The sequence below is a fragment of the Enhydra lutris genome, unplaced genomic scaffold (assembly GCF_002288905.1).
Source record: "Enhydra lutris kenyoni isolate GAN:26980312 unplaced genomic scaffold, ASM228890v2 scaffoldscaffold8, whole genome shotgun sequence".
In the NCBI taxonomy this organism is placed as follows: Eukaryota; Metazoa; Chordata; class Mammalia; order Carnivora; family Mustelidae; genus Enhydra; species Enhydra lutris.
The window spans coordinates 30,264,706-30,287,237 of record NW_019154092.1 but is presented as its reverse complement, the minus strand read 5'-3'; the positions used below and the strand labels follow the sequence as shown (position 1 = coordinate 30,287,237).

General features: G+C 46.2%; 2 protein-coding genes across 7 annotated transcripts in view; both read right to left on the bottom strand.

The window, feature by feature from the left end:
- LOC111142621 (molybdenum cofactor sulfurase) overlaps positions 1-3,090 on the bottom strand; it is a 58,469-nt gene extending 55,379 nt beyond the window's left edge. The window contains exon 1 of the mRNA XM_022495931.1: positions 2,949-3,090. Within this exon, the coding sequence (XP_022351639.1) occupies positions 2,949-3,090 (142 nt within the window). The remainder of the gene's footprint in view (positions 1-2,948) is intronic.
- Positions 3,091-14,521: 11,431 nt separating this feature from the next.
- Positions 14,522-22,532, bottom strand: part of LOC111142471 (elongator acetyltransferase complex subunit 2) — a 42,491-nt gene continuing 34,480 nt past the window's right edge. For all 6 annotated transcript variants that reach the window (XM_022495647.1, XM_022495651.1, XM_022495650.1 and 3 more), the window contains 4 exons: positions 21,213-21,334; positions 19,002-19,135; positions 18,380-18,493; positions 14,522-14,760 (listed from right to left, as the gene is read on the bottom strand). In XM_022495647.1, the coding sequence (XP_022351355.1) occupies positions 14,604-14,760; positions 18,380-18,493; positions 19,002-19,135; positions 21,213-21,334 (527 nt within the window). In that variant the 3' untranslated portion in view covers positions 14,522-14,603. The remainder of the gene's footprint in view (positions 14,761-18,379; positions 18,494-19,001; positions 19,136-21,212; positions 21,335-22,532) is intronic.

The window sequence follows — 22,532 nt, the reverse complement described above, 5'->3', positions numbered from 1 at the left end:
TCCAGTGACTAGTTTTGCAAAACTGGGCAGCTGTCTTAGATTAGGTAGAGGTCTGATCTTGGCAGAAGTCAGCTAGCATCGTGGTTAACAGGGAGGAATCCAAGTCAGCCAACTTGATTGAATCCTGCTCTACCACCAGCCATTCTGGATCCCTGTTCCTTTATCTGCAGGTGGGATGGGGGTTAAAAGAGTTGGTATACAGAGCCCAGTTTAGTGCTTGGCACACAGTAACTCTTCATGAGATTTGGCTATTAACAGAAGAAGCAGGCAAATGACCCCCAAACCCACTGGCATTGAGTCTTTAAGAAGGAAATTCCAGGGTCTCTTCCAGTTCTCAGCCCCACACAGGGTGAGTGGCCATCCACTAGCACCCTGCGACTTCAAGAACTATCTAAACCGGGGCACCTGGGTGGCTCAGTGGATTAAAGCCTCTGCCTTCTGCTCCAGTCATGATCTCAGGGTCCTGGGATTGAGTCCTGCATAGCATCGGGCCTCTGCTCAGCAGGGAGCCTGCTTCCTCCTCTCTCTCTCTGCCTACTTGTGATCTCTATCTGTCAAATAAATAAATAAAATCTTAAAAAAAAAAAAAAAGAACCATCTGAACCACATCTGAAAATTCAATAGTCTCCCTTCACCAAGATAAGGGAATTCCCATCCAACTGGTTGGGCAAAACATTTCAGCACTTAAAGATTAAGCATGTAATTATCTAGAGCTACTCTTAAACCAGATAAATTCTCATACCTACACAAAAACTATAAGGGGAAGGAAAAAGGGGAAAAAAAAGAGGAGGTGAAAGTTATATTATTTTGTTTGTTTTTCCCTGCCCCATGAGAGAAAAAAAAAAGTGGATATGTTCCAAGACTCCCAGCTGTGGGAGGGACGGATTTAATCCAGAAAAAAATCTACTTGAACTATTAATGTAGAGGAAATGCTGGGAACTTGCACTAGGTAGATAGACAGACAGACAGAATACAGTACAGTAGATGTTAAAGGGGCTCTGAAGGCCGGCCTCGGATCCTGGCTATCACATTTAGATTTTACATTTAAGGGAAAAGGTGCTGTTCTCTGAGGGACACAAGTGAAACAAACAGGGGCCCAGAACATCCCTCTACTTTCCCAGCATAGTGTTGAGGGGAGAGGTCAGCCAGTGATGGGTGTGAGGGACCAAAACTGGAGGGATTAGGGGATTAAGCAGGTGTGGTGCAGAAATAATTATGGACTGCACGGTAACAGCCTCGGAGATTTCCTTCAAAAGAATGGGGAGCCTCCTTCCTTTCTTCCACACCTGTTCATTGTACCAGTCTATTTCTCGAGTGGAAATTTCCATAATAAAAACTGTCGGGGGGGGGGGTGCCTGGGTGGCTCAGTGGGTTAAGCCTCTGCCTTCTGCTCCAGTCATGATATCAGGGTCCTGGGATCGAGCCCCGCATCCGGCTCTCTGCTCAGCAGGGAGCCTGCTTCCCCCTCTGCCTCTCTGTCTACTTGTAATTTCTGTCTGTCGGGTAAATAAATAAAATCTTAAAAAAAAAACAAAACTGTCAGGGACAGCAGGCGGAAGCATAGGGGTGAGATGCTGTCTCCCCCGGGTGAATGTGGCACTGGGAAGAATGGGGAAATAGTTGAGAGGCTGCCAGAAGGTTCCTTCTCTCCCTCCTGAGAGTCCATACTGAAATACAGACAGGAGACACACAGAGGGGAGGCCACAGCCCTGAAAGCCCCCAAAGGGACAAAACAGTCACTATCCCAAACATAAGAGTGGACATGAGCTGCAGGTAACTGTATGAACTGTGACATCACTGTTGCTCTTCTCCCACAAGCTGGGAAGCAGTCACTTGTTGTTGATCAGGGCAGAGAACGTACACCTCAAATCCCGGTGCCTGGTGCACATCCGTCCACCCCTGCTCAACACGCTGGTGGTTCTAAGGCTCCAGAAAGACCCCCACACGAGGTCCCTGGCAAAAGAGTGAGTCCCCACCAGTGTGGAAGCCCTCTCGCTCTGCTGGGCAAGGCCACAGGACCGGATGGAGCTCGATTTCAGATTTATTTCTTTATTTTTAAAAATTTTATTTATTTGACACAGAGAGAGAACAAGCAGGGGGAGCAGCAGACTGAAGGAGAAGCAGGGTCTCCGCAGGAAGCCGGATGTGGGGCTCAATCCCAGGACCCTGAGATCGTGACCCAGACTAAGGTCGTCGCTTGCCGACTGAGTCACCCAGGTGCCCCGCCATTTAAAATTTAACCAGCCTGATCTGCCTTGCGGAAATCAAAGGGACGACGTGACCCCGGTCCCGGTGTCCAATTCACAGGCTTGTCCTCTACTTAAAGCGCTCACTGCACGGTTTGCTAATGCGAGTCCCCCAGCGAGCTAGAGTTCAGAGATATTGTTCTGACTGCACGAGTGAGAAAAATGAGACTTCGAAAATAAAAGATGCTGTGAACTCAGTCTCCAGAAGCTGTAGCCTCTCGGTCCCAACCCCGCGCCGCCCCCCCCCCCCCAGTCGCGGTCCCAACGCGGCACACTGACCACGCACTCACTGCACCTGTCCCCAGGCGAACACCTGAACGCCAGTCAGGGACGCCGGACATTCGTGCATTTTGCAAGCCTGGCTCCAGTCGGACCTTTAGAGCCGGAGGTCTCGTGGCACCCACGGGGAAAAGGAATCACTAAGCCTGGCCCGCGGAGGGCGAGGACAGGTGAGTAAGGCGCAGGCTGGTCCTGCACCACGGGAAAGTCTAAGGAGCTAGAGTAGCAAGAAATCTTGGACTGCAGGTGGGACCTCAGGGAGCTGGGTCCACGAAGCGGACGCGTGCACACGTCCCGCCAGGTCTTTCGATCCAAAATGTATCCCAGACAAGGAGAGTTGCTCCCACCTAGAGCCAAAGCTCCTTCCCCGTCAGTCCCGGAACACCAACGCTCCACCCCACACAGGTGCCCCGCCGGCCTCACCTGCCAGGCGGCCGAATTCGCGCTGGCGCAGCTCCCGCAGGCCGCGCGGGCCATAGCCATAGGCGAGCGGCCGCTTGCTCGACTCCCGGAACCGCGCGAAAGCCAGCAGCTCGGCACCCCGGGGCGCTGCCCCGCCGGCCATGACCCAGGGCCGCCCGCCGCGCAGTCCAGGTCGCCGCGCGGGGGGAAATGCCTAAGCCGGCGCGCGGCGACTCCGCCCCCAGTCGCGCCCCGGCCGCACCTTCTGGGCCTCGGAGGGCACCTGGTCCGCGGCCCAGGGCGACGCCCCGCCCGGCCGTCCCGCTTGCCCGCGCGCTGACTCACGGAGTTTCACTTCTTTGCGGCCCTTTTCCTGAGGGCGGGGCGAGGACGTCCCAGTCTTCCCAGCTTCCCAGCGGAGCCCACGGAGATGCCGCCAAAGACCCGTGGAGCACGAAGCTCTCGCTTATCTAGGGTCCCACGAAGAGCCTGGTGGCAGAAGTAACGCACCGCCTTTACCTGCGAGGCGTCCTGACCCCCGGCGATCCTCCCGGGCCGACTCTCCCGGTCCCTGGCCCCGCACGGCACCCGGGAACCCCACTCTCCGCTGCGGGATCCTCGCGGGCGTGGCGCTTGCCGGGAGACTTGTTGCTGCTCCCCACTGGGGTGTGTGCTCCGCGAGTCTGAAAATGCGGCAGAGCGAAGCGTGGAAGAGGAAAAAGGCCTGGGATCCCTGAGGTTGGTTAACGGTCTCCGTGGCTGGGGACGGTCGAAACAGTAGTTCGCGTGCGACTCCTGCGCCTTGGTCCTGAGAGCTGGGTGCCGGAGGCAGAGAGACTCTGGCCACCAATGCCTCAGTACTGAGCGGCTGACCAGGCCCGGGGGGTCGGAAGTGCGGACCGGGTGCGGGAGTGAGTAGAGCCCAGGTACAAAGCGGGAGAACTTAGGTGTGATCCTAGGATCGGGCCGCTTGCGAGGATGGAGTGAAAGATGATCGGAGGTTCCCCATTTGGGGCTGCAGTTCTAAGAGCCAGTTCCCTGGGCGTCCCCATGCTTAGGTGGTCTCTTTCTGCAGACGGGTCAGGCTCATGCTCCTCACTGCCAGATCTCCAGGTCCTTACTGGACAAGCATTCATACTTGTTCTGGAAGGAATGAATGTATGCATGAATGAATGCCTGAATTTGCTCACTGACATCACCGACCACCTCCATCTTCTTCTGTGTACCTCCTGCCTACATTCGGAGCAATGGTGACATCTTGACCCCTCTCCACTGTGCTCTCTCCTGAAATATGACTTCTGGCAACAATAACAAGAGCAGGTATGCCCTGGGCACATGTTCACCGTTACCTGTACTCATTATTCCACAGTTAAATAAGCAGATCTATGGGGTGGCTCTTACAGGTGGAGAAGCTAAGTCAGAGACGTAGAGTAACTCGCTCAAGAGCACACAGCTAGAAGATGGACAAGTCAGCACCTGCAAAGTCCACTTCCAGGGCCCTGCCAGTTAAATGTGTCCAGCAGCCTCTCTGGTACAAGCCTCAGGGCCTCAGTTTCCCCATGTCTAAGTTGGGAAAGTGCTGAGAGTTGGTCCTCCCAAGGACTGTCTGCTGTGTGTGCCACTCACCCCTCCTTTAATGTCTTTCTTCCCAGAGAGAATTTCCTACAGGACAGGCTTTTCAGGCATTAATTTGCATGAATCACCTGGAAGACTATTAAAATGCAGATTCCAATTCTTTTAAGTTTGGGTTGGGGCCTGTGTGTCTAATGAGGTTCTGTGTTTCTAATGAGTCTGGGTGATGGTGTTACTCAGGTCCAAGAACTACACCCTGAGGAGTGAGAGCCTTCCTTACTTCCTTAGGAATGTAAGGAGTATCTACCTCTGGTAGAGGTGTTCTGAGGCCAAGTAACAAATCCCAGCTCCACCAGGGTGCTGCTTTCAGACAAGCTTGCCTAGTGAATCATCTGAATGGACCAATTCAGTGCAGAACTTTTTGTTGTTATTGTTGTTGTTAATTGTGGTAAAATATAAATAAAATTTACCAACTTAGCCATTCCTTTAAAGATTTTATTTATCCATCTGAGAGAGAGAGAGAGAGAGAGAGAGAGGCAGAAAGAGCATAGGCAGGGGGAGAGGCAGAGGGAGAGGGAGAGGGAGAAGCAGACTCCTTGCCCAGCTGGGAGCTGGACATGGGGCTTGATTCCAGGACCTGGAGATCATGACCTGAGCAGAAGGCAGAGGCTTAACCATCTGAGACACCCAGGCGCCCCTGACTTAGCCATTTTTAAGTGTACAGTTCAATAGTGATAAGTATACTCACATTGTGTGCAATTTCCAGAACTCTTCCCGTCTTGCAAAACTGAAACTTCCCGTCTTGCAAAACTGAAACTGTTTCTATCCACAAAACAACTCCCCACCCCACCCGGCAACCACCACTCTATTTTCTGTCTCTATAAATTTGACTGTATTCACGGAATCATACAGCATTTGTTTTTATTGTGACTGGCTTATTTCGCTTAGCATAATGGCCTCAAGATTCGTCCATGTTGGACATGTGTCAGAATTTCCTCCCTTTTTAAGATGGAATATTCCATTGTGTGTATACACATTATATGTATCCAACTCATCCACTGATGGACACTTGGATTACTTCCACCTCTTGGCTATTGTGACTAGTGCAGTTGTGAACATGGGTGTTCACAACAAATACCTCTTTTGAGATTCTACTTTCAGTTCTTTTGGATATATAACCAGGAATGGGATTGCTGGATCATGTTGTGGTTCTACTTTTAATTTTTGAGGAACTGCCATACTGCTTCCCATTAGCAGCTGCACCATTTAACGTTCCAACAGAGCAAAAGGGTTCCAATTTCTCCTCATTCTCACCAACACTAATTTTGGTGTTTCGTCTTGTTTTTTTCATAGTGCTCATTCCACTGGGTGTGAAGTGACATCTCCCGGTGGTTTTGATGTGCACTTCCCTCATGATTAGTGACGCTGAGCATCCTTTCCTGTGCTTTTTGGAAACTTGTATGTCTTCTTTGGAGAAGTGTCTATTCAAGTTCTTGGCCGGTTTTTTCAATTTGGTTGCTTTTTGGTTTTTTGTTTTTAATTGCTGAGTTGTAGGAGTTCTTTATATATTCTGAATATTAACCCTTATCGGTTAATAATTAGCAATATTTTCTCCCATTCTATATATGGCCTTTTCACTTTAATTGTATCCTTTTATGTACAGTGCAGAACTCTTGAGGATCATTAAAAATCAGTGAACTACCTACCATTCAGTCAAGAAATAACTTCGGGGTACCTGAGTGGCTCAGTCTGTTAAGCCTCTGCCTTTGATTCAGGTCATGATCCCAGGGTCCTGGGATCGAGCCCTGCTTTGGGGTCCCTGATCAGCAGACAGCCTGCTTCTCTCTCTCTCCCTCTGCTGCTCCCCTTGCTTGTGCTGTCAAATAAGTAAATCTTTATAAATAGACACACACACACACGTGTGTGTGTGTGTGTGTGCATATATATGTGTGTGTGTGTGTGTGTGCGTATATATATGTGTGTGTGCATATATATATATATATATATAATATATGCCATGTGGCCTGAGTGCCCTACCACTGCTTCAGGATGCAGATGCAGATTTGCAGGGGAGAGGAGAGGGGCTAACTTCCAACTAGGGATTTCCGGGAAGGCACCCTAAAGGAGCAAGCCTTTGACCTGGGCCATACCAATGAGCCTGTGAAGAAGGGAGAGCAATGGGGGATGCCAGGAGGTTCAGCCTCTAATTGGCACCCTCAAGTTTATTTCGCCAAGATTCCCCAGGCCTCTCCTGCCAGAAAAACTGTCAGAAATCAGACTGCACATTCTTACCCTGCCTAAAGCAGAACCTCCTGCCTCCATCGGTGAAATGTCTTACTTGCGTTCATCCCTCGGTGGGCTCCTGGGGCCTATGCTGTGGGCCTGCCCTGCCTTGTCTGAGCGGGCTCAGCTGCTGACCCTGGAGCCTTGGAGGAGCCGGAGCCAGTCCATGCTGGGGTCCCAAGAAGCTAGCTTCTGCACCCAGTGTTTAGAGCTGCAGAGGGAAACAGCTCTTCAGCTCCCGCTTACAGCTCTCTCAACCTGGAACCAAGAAAAATATGTGCCTACCGGCCAGATTGAGCAAACATGAGACAGCCCTGATTTTGTACTTAAAATCCCCCTGCCCCTGCCCGCCCAGGTGAGGCTCTGTCCCTGGTGCCGCTCACGGAGCTTGGATGAGATCTCCCCCAAACCCCTGGCTCCCATGTTAACAGACTTCCATAGCGCCCCAGCCCCAGGCTCCTCTGGCAATGGACTCCCTCTGCAAAACTCTCCACTAAACAGAAGGCATTCGTTCACGAATTCTTCATCCCCTCACTCGTCAGAAGTTCGATGGGTACCTCTCAGAATTAAAGTCTGTAGTTGATGAGGGAGCAGGAGACTGGCTGAGGACAAAGCAAAAGCTGGCACCTTGCACCCCCTCTCCACCCGCTCCCCTCGTAATGTGTCACATTCCTCAGGCACCCTCGACTGCCATAAACGAGAAACAAATAGTTAACTTGCAGAGATCACAATCCTGCAAGACAGAGTCTCCCTTGGTTTACAAATGTCCTTGAGATTTACAACAAAGAAGTTACCTTATCAATAGCCCAATTTTCAAAGGCACATAACTCAGTTCCTCAAGCCTTAATGTCACCCTCCCCTCCATAAACAAAACTGAAGGAGGCTGAGGTAGAAGGAAAAGTAAATAAAGTTAAATTTCTTCTAAGCCCAAATCTCACTAACAAGGATGCTTGATAGCAGGAATGTAACATTCCACCAGGAGATTCCCAATTGTCTTTATGTTAGTGCCTCATTAGAGGGAAAGCGGCCTTGGCTTGAGAGTAACCAGGCCTTCAGTATCCTGACAGCCTTCTTTACCCCAATAGCCCTTCTGAACACCCCTTTGTCCTCACCTACCCAACACCTGTGTATATAACCAGCCACTCTTCACATCCCCCGGGGCAGCATCTCCGTCTGCCCACGGGTCCTGTCCCCGTGCTTTAAAAAACCACCATTTTGCACCAAAGACTCAAGAATTCTTTCTTAGCCGTCGGCTCCGAACCTCACCCCCACCGAACCTCACCTAGGTTCAAGAACTTCATCATAGTGACTTAAGAAGGCAAGGTTGGTTTGGGGGTAGATTTCGGAAGGCTCTAAGTCAGGCTAAGGGACTGGAATTTCATTCTGAAAATGAGCACAAAAGTGCTCCCAGGAGGTGACTTAGATAGATCTAATGCCCATGACCAGGCTGGAAGGGGTGCTGAGAACTGGGAGTAGGGAGACCAGCTACAGCCTCCTGCAATCTCAGGCCTGAGTCACTGAAGAGGAAAGTGGGCGTTGGCAGGGGCACCAGCCAGTGTTCACTGGGGAGCTGCTCCCTGCGAGGAACCTGCTCAGTCCTGGGCAGCCAGCGTGCCTGAGAGGCCCCCAGCTAGAGGCCCCCAGTGAAGGAGATGGGCCCGCAGCTAGATCACCCCCTCTGCCCTGCGCCGGGCTGGAGAACAGGGCTTCCCAAAAAGGTTGAGGCTGTAAGGGAGAAAGCCTCCCCAACGCGGGACTCCAGAAGTCCTGAAGAGAAGGTGAAAGAGGGAGGGCAGCATTTTTGTGTGCAAATGCTGGAGCTACGAAAAGGCCCAGAAAATTACAGGAGCACAGCCTATGGTGAGGCTGGAGCACAGGCTGTGCTTATGCAGGGGTAAGGAGGGGGGACAGGGAGTGAGGGAAGGGAGGGAGCCAAACTCTGCAGCCAGGAGGGACAGAAAGATGCGAAGGAACCCCTACAGGAGTGTGGCTGTGTCAAAGGTATGCCTGACACCCCAGCAGCACTGAGAGGCATGCAGGGAGGCTCGCCAGAAGTCCTGGCGAGGAGGAACGAGGGCCCACATGGTACAGACCAATGAATGCACCTGGGGACTGAGGAAAGACTGGCTCAGGTGGCCTGGCACTATTGGGAATGGGTGCCTTCGTGGATGCAGGGAGGAGGGGGCTCTGCCATAGGCAGACAATACGGTTCAGAACACCTAAGTGGAGATTGGGGCTCGGGGCTCAGGAAGGACAGTGTCAGGGTTGGAGACACAACTCATGGGAGAAGCTTGTGGAAAGGTCACTCCCTAGGCTCTACAAGTGTTCAGGGAGAGGCAGAGCCTGGGGAGAGCAACACGTAAGTGGTGGCTGCCTCCATGCCATTGACTGGTGACAAGGTACAGGCAGAGAGGCGGGAAGACAGCCAGAGGACAACACCTTGGGGTACTAAGGCTGACAGGCGGTTAGGACAAGGGCCAATCAGATTAGTGAATGTGCTGCTACGTGGTGGTGCGCTGACCTTAGTGAGACAGTTTGTTATTTTGGTGGGGATGGTATCTCCATTATAATGGTCAGCTTTTTTTTTTTTTTTAAGATTTTATTTATTTGACACACAGAGAGAGAACGAGCGGGGGAGGGGTAGAAGGAGAAGCAAGCTCCCTGCTGAGCTGGAAGCCCAATGTGGGACTCGATCCCAGGACCCTGGGACCATGACCTGAGCCGAAGGCAGACCCTTAACTGACTGAGCCACCCAAGCGCCCCTATAATGGTCAAGTCTTAAACCACGCCTTCAACAGTGATGAAGGGTAGAGGTTTTTGTACTGGCTAACCCCTGAGGCCTCTTGATCCTGGAGTTATTTAGGGACTGAAATTATGATGGATCAAATTTCCTGCCAAGTAGTTGGGATGAAGGGTGGCTGTTTCAGAGGCTAAACTTGGTTTGGATGGTGAATTTATCATTTCCTACTAGAGTGAAATGCATTCTTCCGTAACAATGAGAACCTGCTAGCGGAGATACTCTGACACCTGACAAATGAGAAGAGTCTGCGGAGCAGGAGTGAGAGCAAGCAATGGAGCAGGTTTCTCTCTAGAGCCTGCCAGAGGAGAAGTTTGGGGAGAAACAACTTGAAAGCAGTAAAAGATCAGAAACCCCAGGAAGCTTCCTTCGCTACAGGGACAGAAGACCTTTTCTGTGAACAGAAGCTGAAAGGGTAGTTCGGAATCATGAACAAGGCTCCATTATATCTAAACCCATAATGGTCAAAACAACAAAACCCACCAGCCAGTACAAGGCAGAACACACGAGGCTCAGGGTGGGTGGACCCAGAGGGGTGACGTTCCTGAGGCTGTTTTCCTGAGGTCTCAACTTCTCCCTGTGTTCACTCAGGGGCAGGTCTGCTGGGCAAGCCCCCCACCCCCTTCTTGGTCCCTTCTGTGTTGACACCTTCCCTCCTGCTCTTTGCCCCCTATCCCTTTACGCCACCAAGACAGGGAGAGGACCTGAAATCAGCTTCCCTATTTACTGACTAGTGGATTACACTGAATCCTTCCTCCACCAGCCAGCCATCTGTGTTGTCAAGTTTACTCATCCTTAAATGCAGCAAATATTTGACAACACATGACTAGACACACTGTGCTAGATGCTGTGGAGAGCAAGAAAACAAATCTGATGCCCCATGTTTAGGCTTTAGTAGGCTTCTATAGTAGGAGTTCATCAGGTGCCTACCCAGCACCCACTGCTCCTGACTCTGCTTTGGAAAACCACAACAGCAGCAACAGCAACAGCCATGTGGTCCTAATGGGACGAGCTGGCCTTCGGCTCCAGAGTAGTCCACCGCTCCCGCCACATCAGATGGCAGGCCTAAGCCACTCAGTGTGTGGTCCCCTGCCCCCTCATGGCCTATTGTGATTAGTTCAGGATGTTTGGGTTAGAGTAAAGCTCGGACTTAATGTTTAATTTATTCCCTTTGATATGAGCAAGGAAATCTCTAACTTCAATAGCTACTTTCATCCATGGGGGAGGGCAATCTTGGAAGAAAGCTGACCCCTGGAGAGGTCAGCTCAGAGTAGAGAAAAGGGTCACAGTGCCCTGATGAAACCACACTTGAACTCTGTCCTACCACTGGGTTGTTTTCAGTTATGTGAGCTAGTAATTCCCTGTATCATTTTGAGGCAAACTTTCTTACCACAGAAAGAATCTAACTGACATAACGTAAGATTGATATAAATAAGAGATAGGGAATGAGAAATGCTATTAAAAATAATACTGTGGAATTCAGAGAAAGGAAAGAATACTTGAAACAAGGGGATTAGTAAAGGCTCTATGGAGGTGACGTGAGCTGAGCTTTATCTACCCCTAATGGTTGGTGTCTTATATATATCCAGAGCTAGCATTTTTCATGTGCTAGCTCATTTAGTCCTCAAAACAACCCTACAATGTGGCTGCTTTTTTACAAAAGGAGACTCTTTTTTCTTTCTTCCAGAATAAAGTACCTCAATTCCCAGCCAAACACGTGCCCCCCACCCCAAAAAAATTTATTTCCTAGTTGCTCTTGCAGTATGACTGCAAGACTAAATTCTGGCCAAGGAGACTAAGCAGAACTGTGTGGACTTCCAAGAAGTTTCCTTAAAGCTAGGGACAAGCCTTTCCTTTCCGTTGGTTGGAATGTGAAGATCGTGGCAAGAGTCCAAGCAGCCATCCTGGATGGTGAGGAAGCCACACACTGAGGACTGGAGACAGCAAAGAAAAAGAGCCTAGGTCCCTGATCATGCTGAGAAGTCTCGGTGCCCATCCTGATCTGCCTACCTTGATTTCTTTTTTTTTCCCCCAGAGAGAGCGAGAGCGCATGCCCAAGAGCACGGAGGGGCACAGGGAGGGAAAGAATCTTAAGCAGGCTCCACGCCCAGCATGGAGCCCAACATGGGGCTCAATCCCACGACCCTGATATCATGACCTGAGTGGAAATCAAGAGTTGGGACGCTTAACTGGCTGAGCCACCCAGGTGCCCCTACCTTGATTCCTTTTGAGAGAAACTTCCACCTTGAACAAGCCAGAAAGAACATTTGGCGTTTTCCCTCACACACAGCTGAATGGAAGTCAGGCTGATCCACTAGTTTTACCTCCATGCAGAGATGAGGGGAACCGCTTACCCATACTTACTGCCAGTGTGAGCCAGGATCAAACATGCTTCTGATGCCTCAAGTCCAGGTTCCAATCCCCACCTAAGGGCCTTGAGAAACACGCAGGGATTTGTACAAAAAGTAGTTCACAGAAGGCCTGGCTTTCCTTAACCCACCCAGGATTTTCTGTGGTGGCCAGAACTGCTAATTTAAGAGAGAGAACGAATCTCTCCTTTCACTTCATTCCTGAGTTTGCAGTCTCCTCCCAATTCCCACATTCCCCCTTTGGAATCCGTAACCAACTCTGCTTCCCCTGAGGCTCCTGGGAAGTGATCCGGCTCCGTGCTCTACAAGGCAAAAATGTACTCTGAGCAATCCGATTACCTCTCCCCATGTCTAGGAAAGTTGTGCAGGTCAGAAGATAGCAACTGCTTAGGCTGGCGCTGGGCATTAATCTGAGCTCTGATGCACTAAATCAGGCAGAGAAGTGAGAGGTCGGGGAAGGCGGCAGGGCAAGGCAGGGCCTCTGAAATCCTCCTCCACTTCTCTGGAGCAAAGTTCTAAGAGATCCTTTTTGCTTTAGATATGATGAACAATGTGGTTCGTAATATGGTATGGTCCGAAGGGTACTCCTTTAGAAGATTAAGAGGTGTGTGAGACTACAGCGCATGTGTATGACTTACAGTGCAGAGCGCCCCCCTGTACAGCAAGTCCTCGCGACGCTTACGGAACTGAGCACGCGGTGCTTACCGAGGAAGACGCTTCAGGACAACTTACGAAAACTGCCTAATACAAACCCAACTGACAAATTAAAACAAGAACCATGAATTCAGACTCCCTGAGATTAGGCCTATTTCCAGGGATGCTTAGGGGGTTGAGTTCTGTGCATGAAAATGTTCTAAAACACGTTAGTTCAGTGAATGTGCTCTGGAATCCTGCGCACACGGGATCCCTGCATGCCAGCGGGGGTGAAGACTCACCTCCATCAGCTGATAAGCAAGGAAACTGTCCTTCAGGGCGTCCTGGGGTCTGAGGTTGAGAACTCAGATTCTCCCTGCTTTGGTGTATGCACACACACATGTGCCTGAGGGTATCAGACAAGTTTATACAGACTCAAGAGTCTAGAACTGCACAGTCCAAATATGGATGGCCATTAGTGACATGTGGCTACTGAGCACTTGAAATGGGCTGGTCCAAACTGAGACGGGCTCTAAGTGTAAAATACACTTCATACTGTATAAGGACTTTATATAAAAAAATATAAAATACCTCAACTATCTTTTATGTTGTATGTGTGAAATGATACTATTTTGGATATACTGGGTGAAAAGATGTCACTAAAATAAATTTTGCCTGTTTGTTTTTACTTTTATTATTTAGCTATGAGAAAATTTTAAAAATTACTTATATAGCTCAAATTATATTTCTATATTTCTAGAAATACTGGATAATGCTAGAAATCTCGATTTAGACAAAATATCACAACTCCTTTGGAAGCAAAATGTCGCATTAGATCATGGCAAACTCCAACCAAGAAAGTTCTCACCTCCCCTCTTCCAGCATATTTATTATGCATAGTATTCATTTCACTGCCGATCTCCTAGATGACTCTGGGTCAGGGAAAGCTTCCACTCTCATGCCAGTTTCCCCTGAACTTAACCTCCCTCCACCCAACTCCCAAAGCTCCCAACTCTTGTGGCCCATATCCCAAACTTCTGGCATACCCAACATTCTGTTCCTAGCATCTTCTTCTTCCTTCTGCTCCCACTACACACTCACCCTTGGAGCATCCTTTCTCTCATGACTCATGTATGTGACTTCACATCAACTCCGATGATTCAGACACAACTCTCCTTTTCAGCCCCTACATCTATCAGGGTAAATGTCAGCACAGTCTGCTTTTAATCCAACTGTAAAAGAATCATCTGTGTACTTTTAAAGAATACAAGAAAGAACTGACTACAGTTCAAATTCACAACTGCCTGCCAAATTCCTGGCAAATGGTGGGTGTGCATGGGAAGAAAGGTCAAGACCACACAAAGTGTAGTCTGTTTATTTACAAAAGCTGTTAAAATAAAAATTGAGTACTCTGGGTTTTATCTCTTTTTATTTTCTGCGTCCTCTCTTTGAAGAGGGTAATAAATAATGAAATGTCCCAAAGAAGGGCATATGAAAAGAAAAGGCCCAAAATAACACAGAATCAGGCAAATTCACTCATAAAGAAGGGACGGAGGTTGGGGAAGCCAGGGTGGCTCCGTTGCTTAAGCCTCTGTCTTCAGCTCAGGTCATGACCTTGGGATGGAGCACCCCATCAGGTTCCTTACTCAACGAAGAGTCTGCTTCTCCCTCTCCCTCTACCTGCTGCTCCCCCGCTTATGCTCTGTCTGACAAATAAAATCTTAAAAAAAAAAAAAAAAAAAAAAAAAGGAACGAAGAGAGTTTCTTAATCTGGGACACAAGGATGCAGGTCTGAATCCCTGAAAGTGTGGGCCAGGTTCTGAGGGTGTGAGCGTATGTCTGTCTGTGAGGAAAGAGTGTGCAGCTTTCGTCAGATTTCAAAGGATCTGTGACCCAGTAAGCACTACTGCTCTAGGATTTAAAAATGAAACTCGATGAAATTACAAGGTAAAGAAAGTCGTCTATTTACAGGATAAATATCTTCAGACACCAATGACCACATGCCTGTAGTTATTAAGCCCATCACAATGCACATCTGTTAACTTTGTATATCTTCACAGTGTGATCTTCACCACAACTTGCGAAGTGTAACCATTCGGCGCCTTCTGCTTCATTCTGTTCAGTTTTTCCATTATAATTCTTCCAGCATAATTTTTTGATAGCAAGTGTATGACTTTGGCTAAAACAAAGATAGAGAAATCATGAAAGGAACGTACGCTAGGACTATGAAATATTTTACCTATGTATTAATTTAATTACTTTGCCCTTGCTATTAATGTTTTTAATATGAATTGAAGTCAAAACCTGAAAATCAAAAGGTTCAGGTTTTACAGAAAGCAGAATCAGTCCTATAAATGCAGAGAACAAACTACAGCTGCCAGAGCAGAGCAGGAGGAAGGGTTAGGCAGAGTGGATGAGAGGGAGAGTCAGGCTTCCAGTTATGGAACAATTAAGTCACAGGAATGAAAGGCACAGCATGAGGAATACATCAATGACACTGTAACAGTGACATTAACAGGGACAGATGGCAGCTATACCTGGGTGAACACAGCATAACATGTAAACTTGTAAAATCACTAAGAGGTACACCTAAAACCAATGTAATACTGTATATCAACCATATTCAAATAAAAATAAAATTGTAAAAATTAAAAAGTACAGGTTTTTAAAATACTAATACTTCAGCACTTTTATTCTAAAGTTGAAAACATCTTACTCTATTTAATTAAAACTGTCAGACTAAATCTTACCTACTGACAAAAGACACCACCAAAAAGAGCAAGAAACAATGAATCCCTGTCAAATTTTTTAATGATCAGAGGAATTCATGAAATGGCTATTAAAATCAGTCTTTCAGATAACATTACTAAATGTGTTTCTTTTTAAGGAATTCAGACTTGCAACACATTCAAAATTATTTTATTCTTTTGACATCCCTGTGACACATATGGACTCTTACTCACATTTTTACTGCTGGGTAAGAAAAAATAAGGAAATATTTAATAAATTGCCCAATGAAACAATCTTGGTCTCCAATGTGACCACCTCTAACTGCATGACCTTGGGCAAGATGCTCTTATTAATGCTCTTCAACTCCATGACAGGGCTAGAATGCTACCAAACATAGATTATTAATAATTCCCTAAAAAATATAATAAAACCTAAAAATTTAACCTGCAAATTAGACCTCCAAACTAAAGACAAATAAAGTTAAAAACTTAAGTAGGTCTGAAGGCAGCAAGCCCTGAAAACACCACCAGAGCACACAAATTATACTTCCAGATGCTGAGAGCCTGCATGGCACCAGATGCACTCTCAGGATGAAAGGGAGGAAAGAAATAAAACCTTGAGGTGATGAAACACATTTTAAAAATCAGCATACCAGAACCTATGCAACCACATGACTGTGAGCCCTTGCAAGTGGTCCCTCTGGAGGTTACACACACTTCGACAATGCTACTGTAATCAGCGTTTCCTGAAATTCTTCCCAAGGCAATGCTCCCGCGCTGTACCGGCTGTGACTTGAGCACTTATCTCAATGACAGTGCATCTTTCATGAGTCTGGCTCGGATTATTAGAGGCAGTCCAGAGTCATCTGGAGAGGAGCTTTATAAATGAAACCAACACCAAACTTTAAAAAAAACGATGAAATGAGTACAATTTTAACAGGTATTTAATTGGTTTTCTTGCACCACCAGTAAGCTGGCTCTAAACACGATTCCTCAATAGAAGTCTGAAAAATATTTTAAATGACACTGACATGACTAGAATTTCATTTATTATTGATAATATTAAAGATCTCTCATTTCCGGGCTCCTGGGTGGCTCAGTGGGTTGAGCCTCTGCCTTCAGCTCAGGTCATGGTCTCAGGGTCCTGGGATCGAGTCCAACATCAGGCTCTCTGCTCAACAGGGAGCCTGCTTCCCTTTCTCTTTCTGCCTGCCTCTCTGCCTACTTGTGATCTCTCCCTGTCAAATAAAGAAGAAAAAAAAAAAAAAAACTTGACAAACCATAAGAGACTCTTAATCTCACAAAAGAAACTGAGGGTTGCCGGGGGCAGGGCAAGATGAAAGGAAGATGAAATGAAGGGAGAGGAGCTCAGGAAGAGAGAAAATTTCAAATGCCTAGAACATGGAATTTTCACTGGAGTACCTCCCTCTTCAGTAAGCAACAGTATGAACTATTTCAATTGCTAAACCCACCATCAGAGGTGGGAGAGAAGCCAAAAAGGCAGCAGGAAAAGGATGAGTTTTAACCAATACATTATGAGCGCAAACATGCTTTGCCAGTAAGGAGACAGACTCCCCTTACATATCTCATAAAAGACATGTGCTCACGGGTCTCTCTCCACCAAGCCCATTACTTTCATCATGATACTGTCATTTGGAATTATATTTGACATTCTATTTTGAATAGTGCAGATATATGAAGGTTGAAGAATCCAAAAAAAAAATCAGATAGAATGAGGTTAGTAATTTTTTGATAATTTAGCCATTTTTAAAGAATAGTTTATGTTAAAAATTAGATTAAAAAAAGATCCTGAAATCTGGGGGCGGGGGGTGTGTGGTTTATAAACATCAGGTGTTCTAAGCCAGCCTAGCAGCCAAGAGCCCAGGCCCGGGGCATGAGGCTCAGAGAGCACTTCCTATGCGTGAAAGGAGGCATGTGACTTTGAGGGGCACTGGGCATTTTGCTCCACCATTTGAGCTGAAGTGTTCAAACACAAGATGAGGCTACCAAAACACAATCTATAATGTTTAAAAAAATCACCCACATTTTTAATCCAATTTTATTACAAATCTACTGTAGTCACTTTCTAGATGATATGAAAATCACTTTCATCTCAAACGTGTTGTCTATAAAGATATTATGCAAACAAGCAATCTGTTCAAGCAAATTTTAAAAACCAAGTGCAATACAGTAACAAACATCAATCTCAAGAGACTACCATAGTACCACTTATGGTAAGCACCACGAATAGAGATTTGCGTCCCTCTCCGTGTAAATGTGGCGTAAATTTGCCACTAAAGACAAACACTGTATGATCTTACATACAGAATCTTCAAAAAATAAAACCAAAAACTCATAGGAAAAGAGATCAGATTTATGGTTACCAGATACAGAGGGTAAGAGGAGAGGGAATCCCAGGAAGGTGGTCAAAGGTATAAATTCCCAGACAAGACAAGTAATACTAGGCATGGAATGTACGACATGATGACCTCCGTGGACCCTGCTTTGATGTATATGGACGTTGTTAAGGGAAGAGATCCTAAGAGTTCTCTTTACAAGGAGAGACTTCTTTCCTTTATTCGTTTCTTCTCTCCCTTTTTATTGTATCTATATGAATAAATGGATGTAAATTGAATGCAGTAATGTTTCATAATGTATGTAAATTCTGCTATTTGCCATAAACTTACACAAGTCACCTGTATGGATTACTTCTCAATAAAATTAGAAAAAAACTGCCACTATAAACCTTGATGCTTTGGGTGCCTGAGTGGCTCAGTCGGTTCAGTGGCGACTCTTGATTTTGGCTCAGGTCAAAATCTCAGAGTCCTGGAATCCAGCCATGTCTGACTCCCCTGCTCAGCAGGCAGACCCCTCCCTCTCCCTCTGCAACCCCCGCCCCCCCACCCCACACACTCTCTCTCAAATAAATAAATCTTTTGGAAAAAAAAAAAAGATCAACTTATTTTATAAAAATTAATTAAAACTCAATGTTTTGTAACAAATACATTTGTAATTTGTGTAATTTTAACAAAATCTAATCTGATGGAAGTAAAAATAGTAAGAAAATACCTTTGACTTGTTTCTACACAGTGGGTCCAGTCATTTATTTCTGGAACTTGATCAGTCTTTTTCCAGGTGTATAGACAAACCTTTCCACACTCTAATCCTACTGCAACAATATACCTGTTTTTAAGGGAAGAGGGGAAGACAGTGATTAATTAGCATGAATTTCTGTTATCTCCGTCATTGCTCTATCAGAGTTCTTTACCATGTTCCCAACTGTCAGTAGCTTATAAAAGAAGTGCCAGCCCAGGAGAGAGTGCACTGCTCCTACTGCGCCCTCATGGAGCCACCTCTCCATCAGGGGTGCACAGTTTTCCCTCTGTCGGCACACCCACAAGCCAGTGTTTCCCTGGCTGGCTGCAGGGGCCCTCATTCTACTGCAGACACTTGTTAGGCAAAAGCACCATGGTTCTAAATTTGGTGAAATAAGAACCTGTGAGCCACACTCCCAATACCCATTTTCCCACTCTGAGTATCATCATATCCTATCAATTTAACAATTCCTATAAGAAATGTAAGCATTATGAAAAAAACAGCAATTCAGAAGCTATGAAAATATAAGAGGGCTACATACGAAGAAATCAAGTCTGAACAAAACTGTAAAACAAAGCCCCACTCGGAGACTAACCGTTGGGAAAGGTTAAGCAGCGGGCAGACACTGACGGCTGTCACTGCTCCGCCCACGTCCAGGACAGAGGAGCAGGGGCCGATGCTGTGCTCCACGGAGTCATCACTGGAGTCGCACTCGCCCCACACAACCACCTGACAGACAGATCAAACTGTAAAGCTTTCTCTTTGCAAGGCTTACAGCAATGCATCAGAGTATCAACAGTACAGATAATGCAAAATATTCACTCTAGCATTTAAATGAATGCCTCATTTACATTTGCAGCTGATGTTTCAGGATTTCAGAGTACTGCAAGCATCATAGAGAAGCCACGGGGTAGCAGACACAAGTCTGTGAGACCTCAATTACCTAAATGTGCTGGTCCAAACAGGGACTGCCCCTGCCCAGAGACTAGGGATTGTCCAGCACACTCTTTTATACTCAGGAAACCAGTTCTGACCTAGGGAGAGTCTATTGGTCACATCCTCATTAAGAGGCTCATGCACATGTCTAAGACATTACTACACACGCATGGGGACCAGTCCAGCCCTGGCTTTTCCTCTATACCACAGCTGCTCAGGGAAACGACTCAGCAGGCAGGAGGGCCTAACTGTGACGAAACCCTGCATGAGAAATGACACTTCCCCAGAAGGTTTAGGCATTAGCTGACAGGCAGTCAGGGCCAGGATCCCTGACAACACGGAATCAGGACAGCTAAGATAAAATAGCACTGACATTCTGCTCTGCAGACTTTGCAGACATGACTTCTGTAAAACATCCTAAAATAAGACAATTAACCACAAAAGCATCTGTCAATGTCACGGAGAAGGGACAGTTATGACCTAAGCCCCCAGATGTCAGTAAAAAAAAGATCATCAGCACGTGGACATTAACGTAATAGGTAGACAGATACATGACCAAAGACCCGATTGGCACGACTCAGCACACCCTGACTGTTCAAAAAAGTTCTGCAGAAGACCTCATAAAACCCCCTAAACTTAGAAACTCCAAGGGCAACCCACTAGGGTCCCCCTCCCCCTCTGGGAGCTTTGTACTCTTGCTCAATAAACTTTGCTTCGCTGTCCATCATTTGTCGTCTGGTCTACCTCTTCCTTCTTCAAAGCAATGTGACCAAGAACCGCAGACACTAAGGGAACATAAAATCCTAAAACAGAAGCTTATGTCTCCAAGGGATGTGACTAGTCACAAAGAAACACAGTGAAGTGCAATGGACAACACTTGCACAATCCAGGTCAAAGCAAGATTCCCAGTAGGAGGCTCTGACCAAGTAATCAGAAGTGTACTTTTGAGAATGTGTGCTGGGTGATGCTCCGTCCGGTTCAGGCCTGACACATCTCTGGGAGCCCCGGCGGCAGCACGTGCGACCGCGTGGAGGGCAGAAGCAGTTCTGCTCCCTCGGCGGCCAGCACAGCACAGCACAGCAAGGTGGCACCCAGGGAGAAGCGGACCGGCGAATGGACGCAAGTGACAGTCTAAAAGAAACGGGTTAGAGGCTGACACTTCAGTGTTTCACTGAGTGACATGTCCACACCAGCCCTCTGCTTTGGTAATTTGTACCATGACAACTGGAGAGGGCAGGGAGAGGAAAGGAAACATGCAACTGCCTCCCCACCTCTGGTCTGCGGGCCCTGCAGAGAAAGGCAAAGAGGATTTTAAGGAGTGTGAGGACAGGAGAGACCAGAGGCCAGGGTGAGGGCAGCGGTCAAGAACCCGTTCCTCGCTGAATTGTTTTGATTTTTTTAAAGCTTAGGAAACACACACACACACACACACACACACACACACACACACACCCATATACACTGCTTCCTCCACTGAATGAAAAGGCAATAACCCTCTATTATAGAGGAAAATTTTATTCATAGAAGTATGAAAAAGAAAAGCCAACTGTTTTCCTCCTGATGCCCCTCCACCCCCTCCTGCTCTTCTACATTGTTAGTCTTCAACCATTTCATTCACTACTTCTCCCCAACTGGGGCCCTCTGACGAATACCATGTGTCTGAAAGGTTTTCTTTTCATATTTGGTATTTCAGAGAAATGTATTTATAGCTTTTAACAAGGAAAGCCTTTTTATGCATGCAATTGAAAAACACAGAAGAAATACATAGATTATTTTTAATTTTATCAGAAAGTCAGGATAATGTGTTTTCTATCCAAATAAACCTGTAATATTATTTTACATTTGAAAAACACTAAGTTAAAAAAATTACCTTTCTGTCCCGACTCCCAGTAAAGAAATACTTGCTATCGGGACTCCAATCACAAGACCAAATAATTCTACTGTGCACAGCAGTTACCTTGTTGGTGAAGGCGAAGAGGCTGAAAACTGGGTCTGAAAGAAACACCATACACACTGCTCACAAGGCAGACAGAGCTGTTTTCATCTAGTAGAAATCTATGCTTACGTGTCATACACATCACCCCCTTTAGCAATCAATCTACACATAGGGACGTTTATAACAGACCTGGCTGCTGGCCCTCAGCAGAAGGCTCCGGGCATACATGTACTCTTCCAGGAGGCAATGCTTTTAGGTTACTAGTCACTCTCCAGTGACTGGTGACAAACATCTTCCAGGCACTTAACTAAAATTTCAACTGTATAAGAAGCCTGAGCAATTTAACTTTCCTCAGCAAGTTGCCAGATTTACACATAAGGAAAAAAGATTACCGTACTCTTAAATAATGGGAAAAAAAAACTCAAATAAACAAAAACCTTAAAAAACCTTTGCCCTTGTAAGATTTAAGTGTCAGGTAACTTCTAGTCCTCATATGGACTATACCTAAAATATAAAGTTAAAAATAAAAAATAAAATTATAAAAAAATAAAATTACCTTAAAAATAAATTAAAAAATAAAATTATAAGTAATTTTTATTTTATTAATCTGTAATCCATAAAGATACAAGAGATTAATGGATGTATCATTAGTGTCACATTAACTTTTTAAAAAGTAAAGGCTACACGTTAGGAAATCACTCGTTGCAAAAGAAATCAGTTTACTCTAACATGTACTGTTTAATGTAAGTCTGTCTCTAAAATACAAGAAACTAAGAGACTAGGAATATCACAAGATCAAACTGCATGCAAGTTATACCAATGGAAAATTAAAACACAATTAAACAACACAAAGATATTTTAAACCCTCTCTAGATTTTACCCAAAGAAATCGGGGGAATTGAAACAGGCCATGTTCCAACAACACAAAGGTTTCCATCCCCTTTTTGTTTTTAATTTATGCCAGGCTCAGAGGAAAATGCAAGGTTGGTGTTACTATCCTACCAAGGGGTCATGGTATTCACAGACGGATACCTAAAATGCCCTTCCTAACTACCAAAGTGATGGGGTAAGCAGGAAAAAGGTAAAGATAATGGTCCTTCTAGTAAGTTTCATAATTTAACTGTATCTTCATTATTCCTATCCCATAAAATCCTAGCTCAGAATATGGCACCCATTCAGTCTTACATTGCCATTCTCTTTTATCAATCCACAAAAAATCTATGTTTTTTAGATTTTTATGTTTCTTCTGAGATG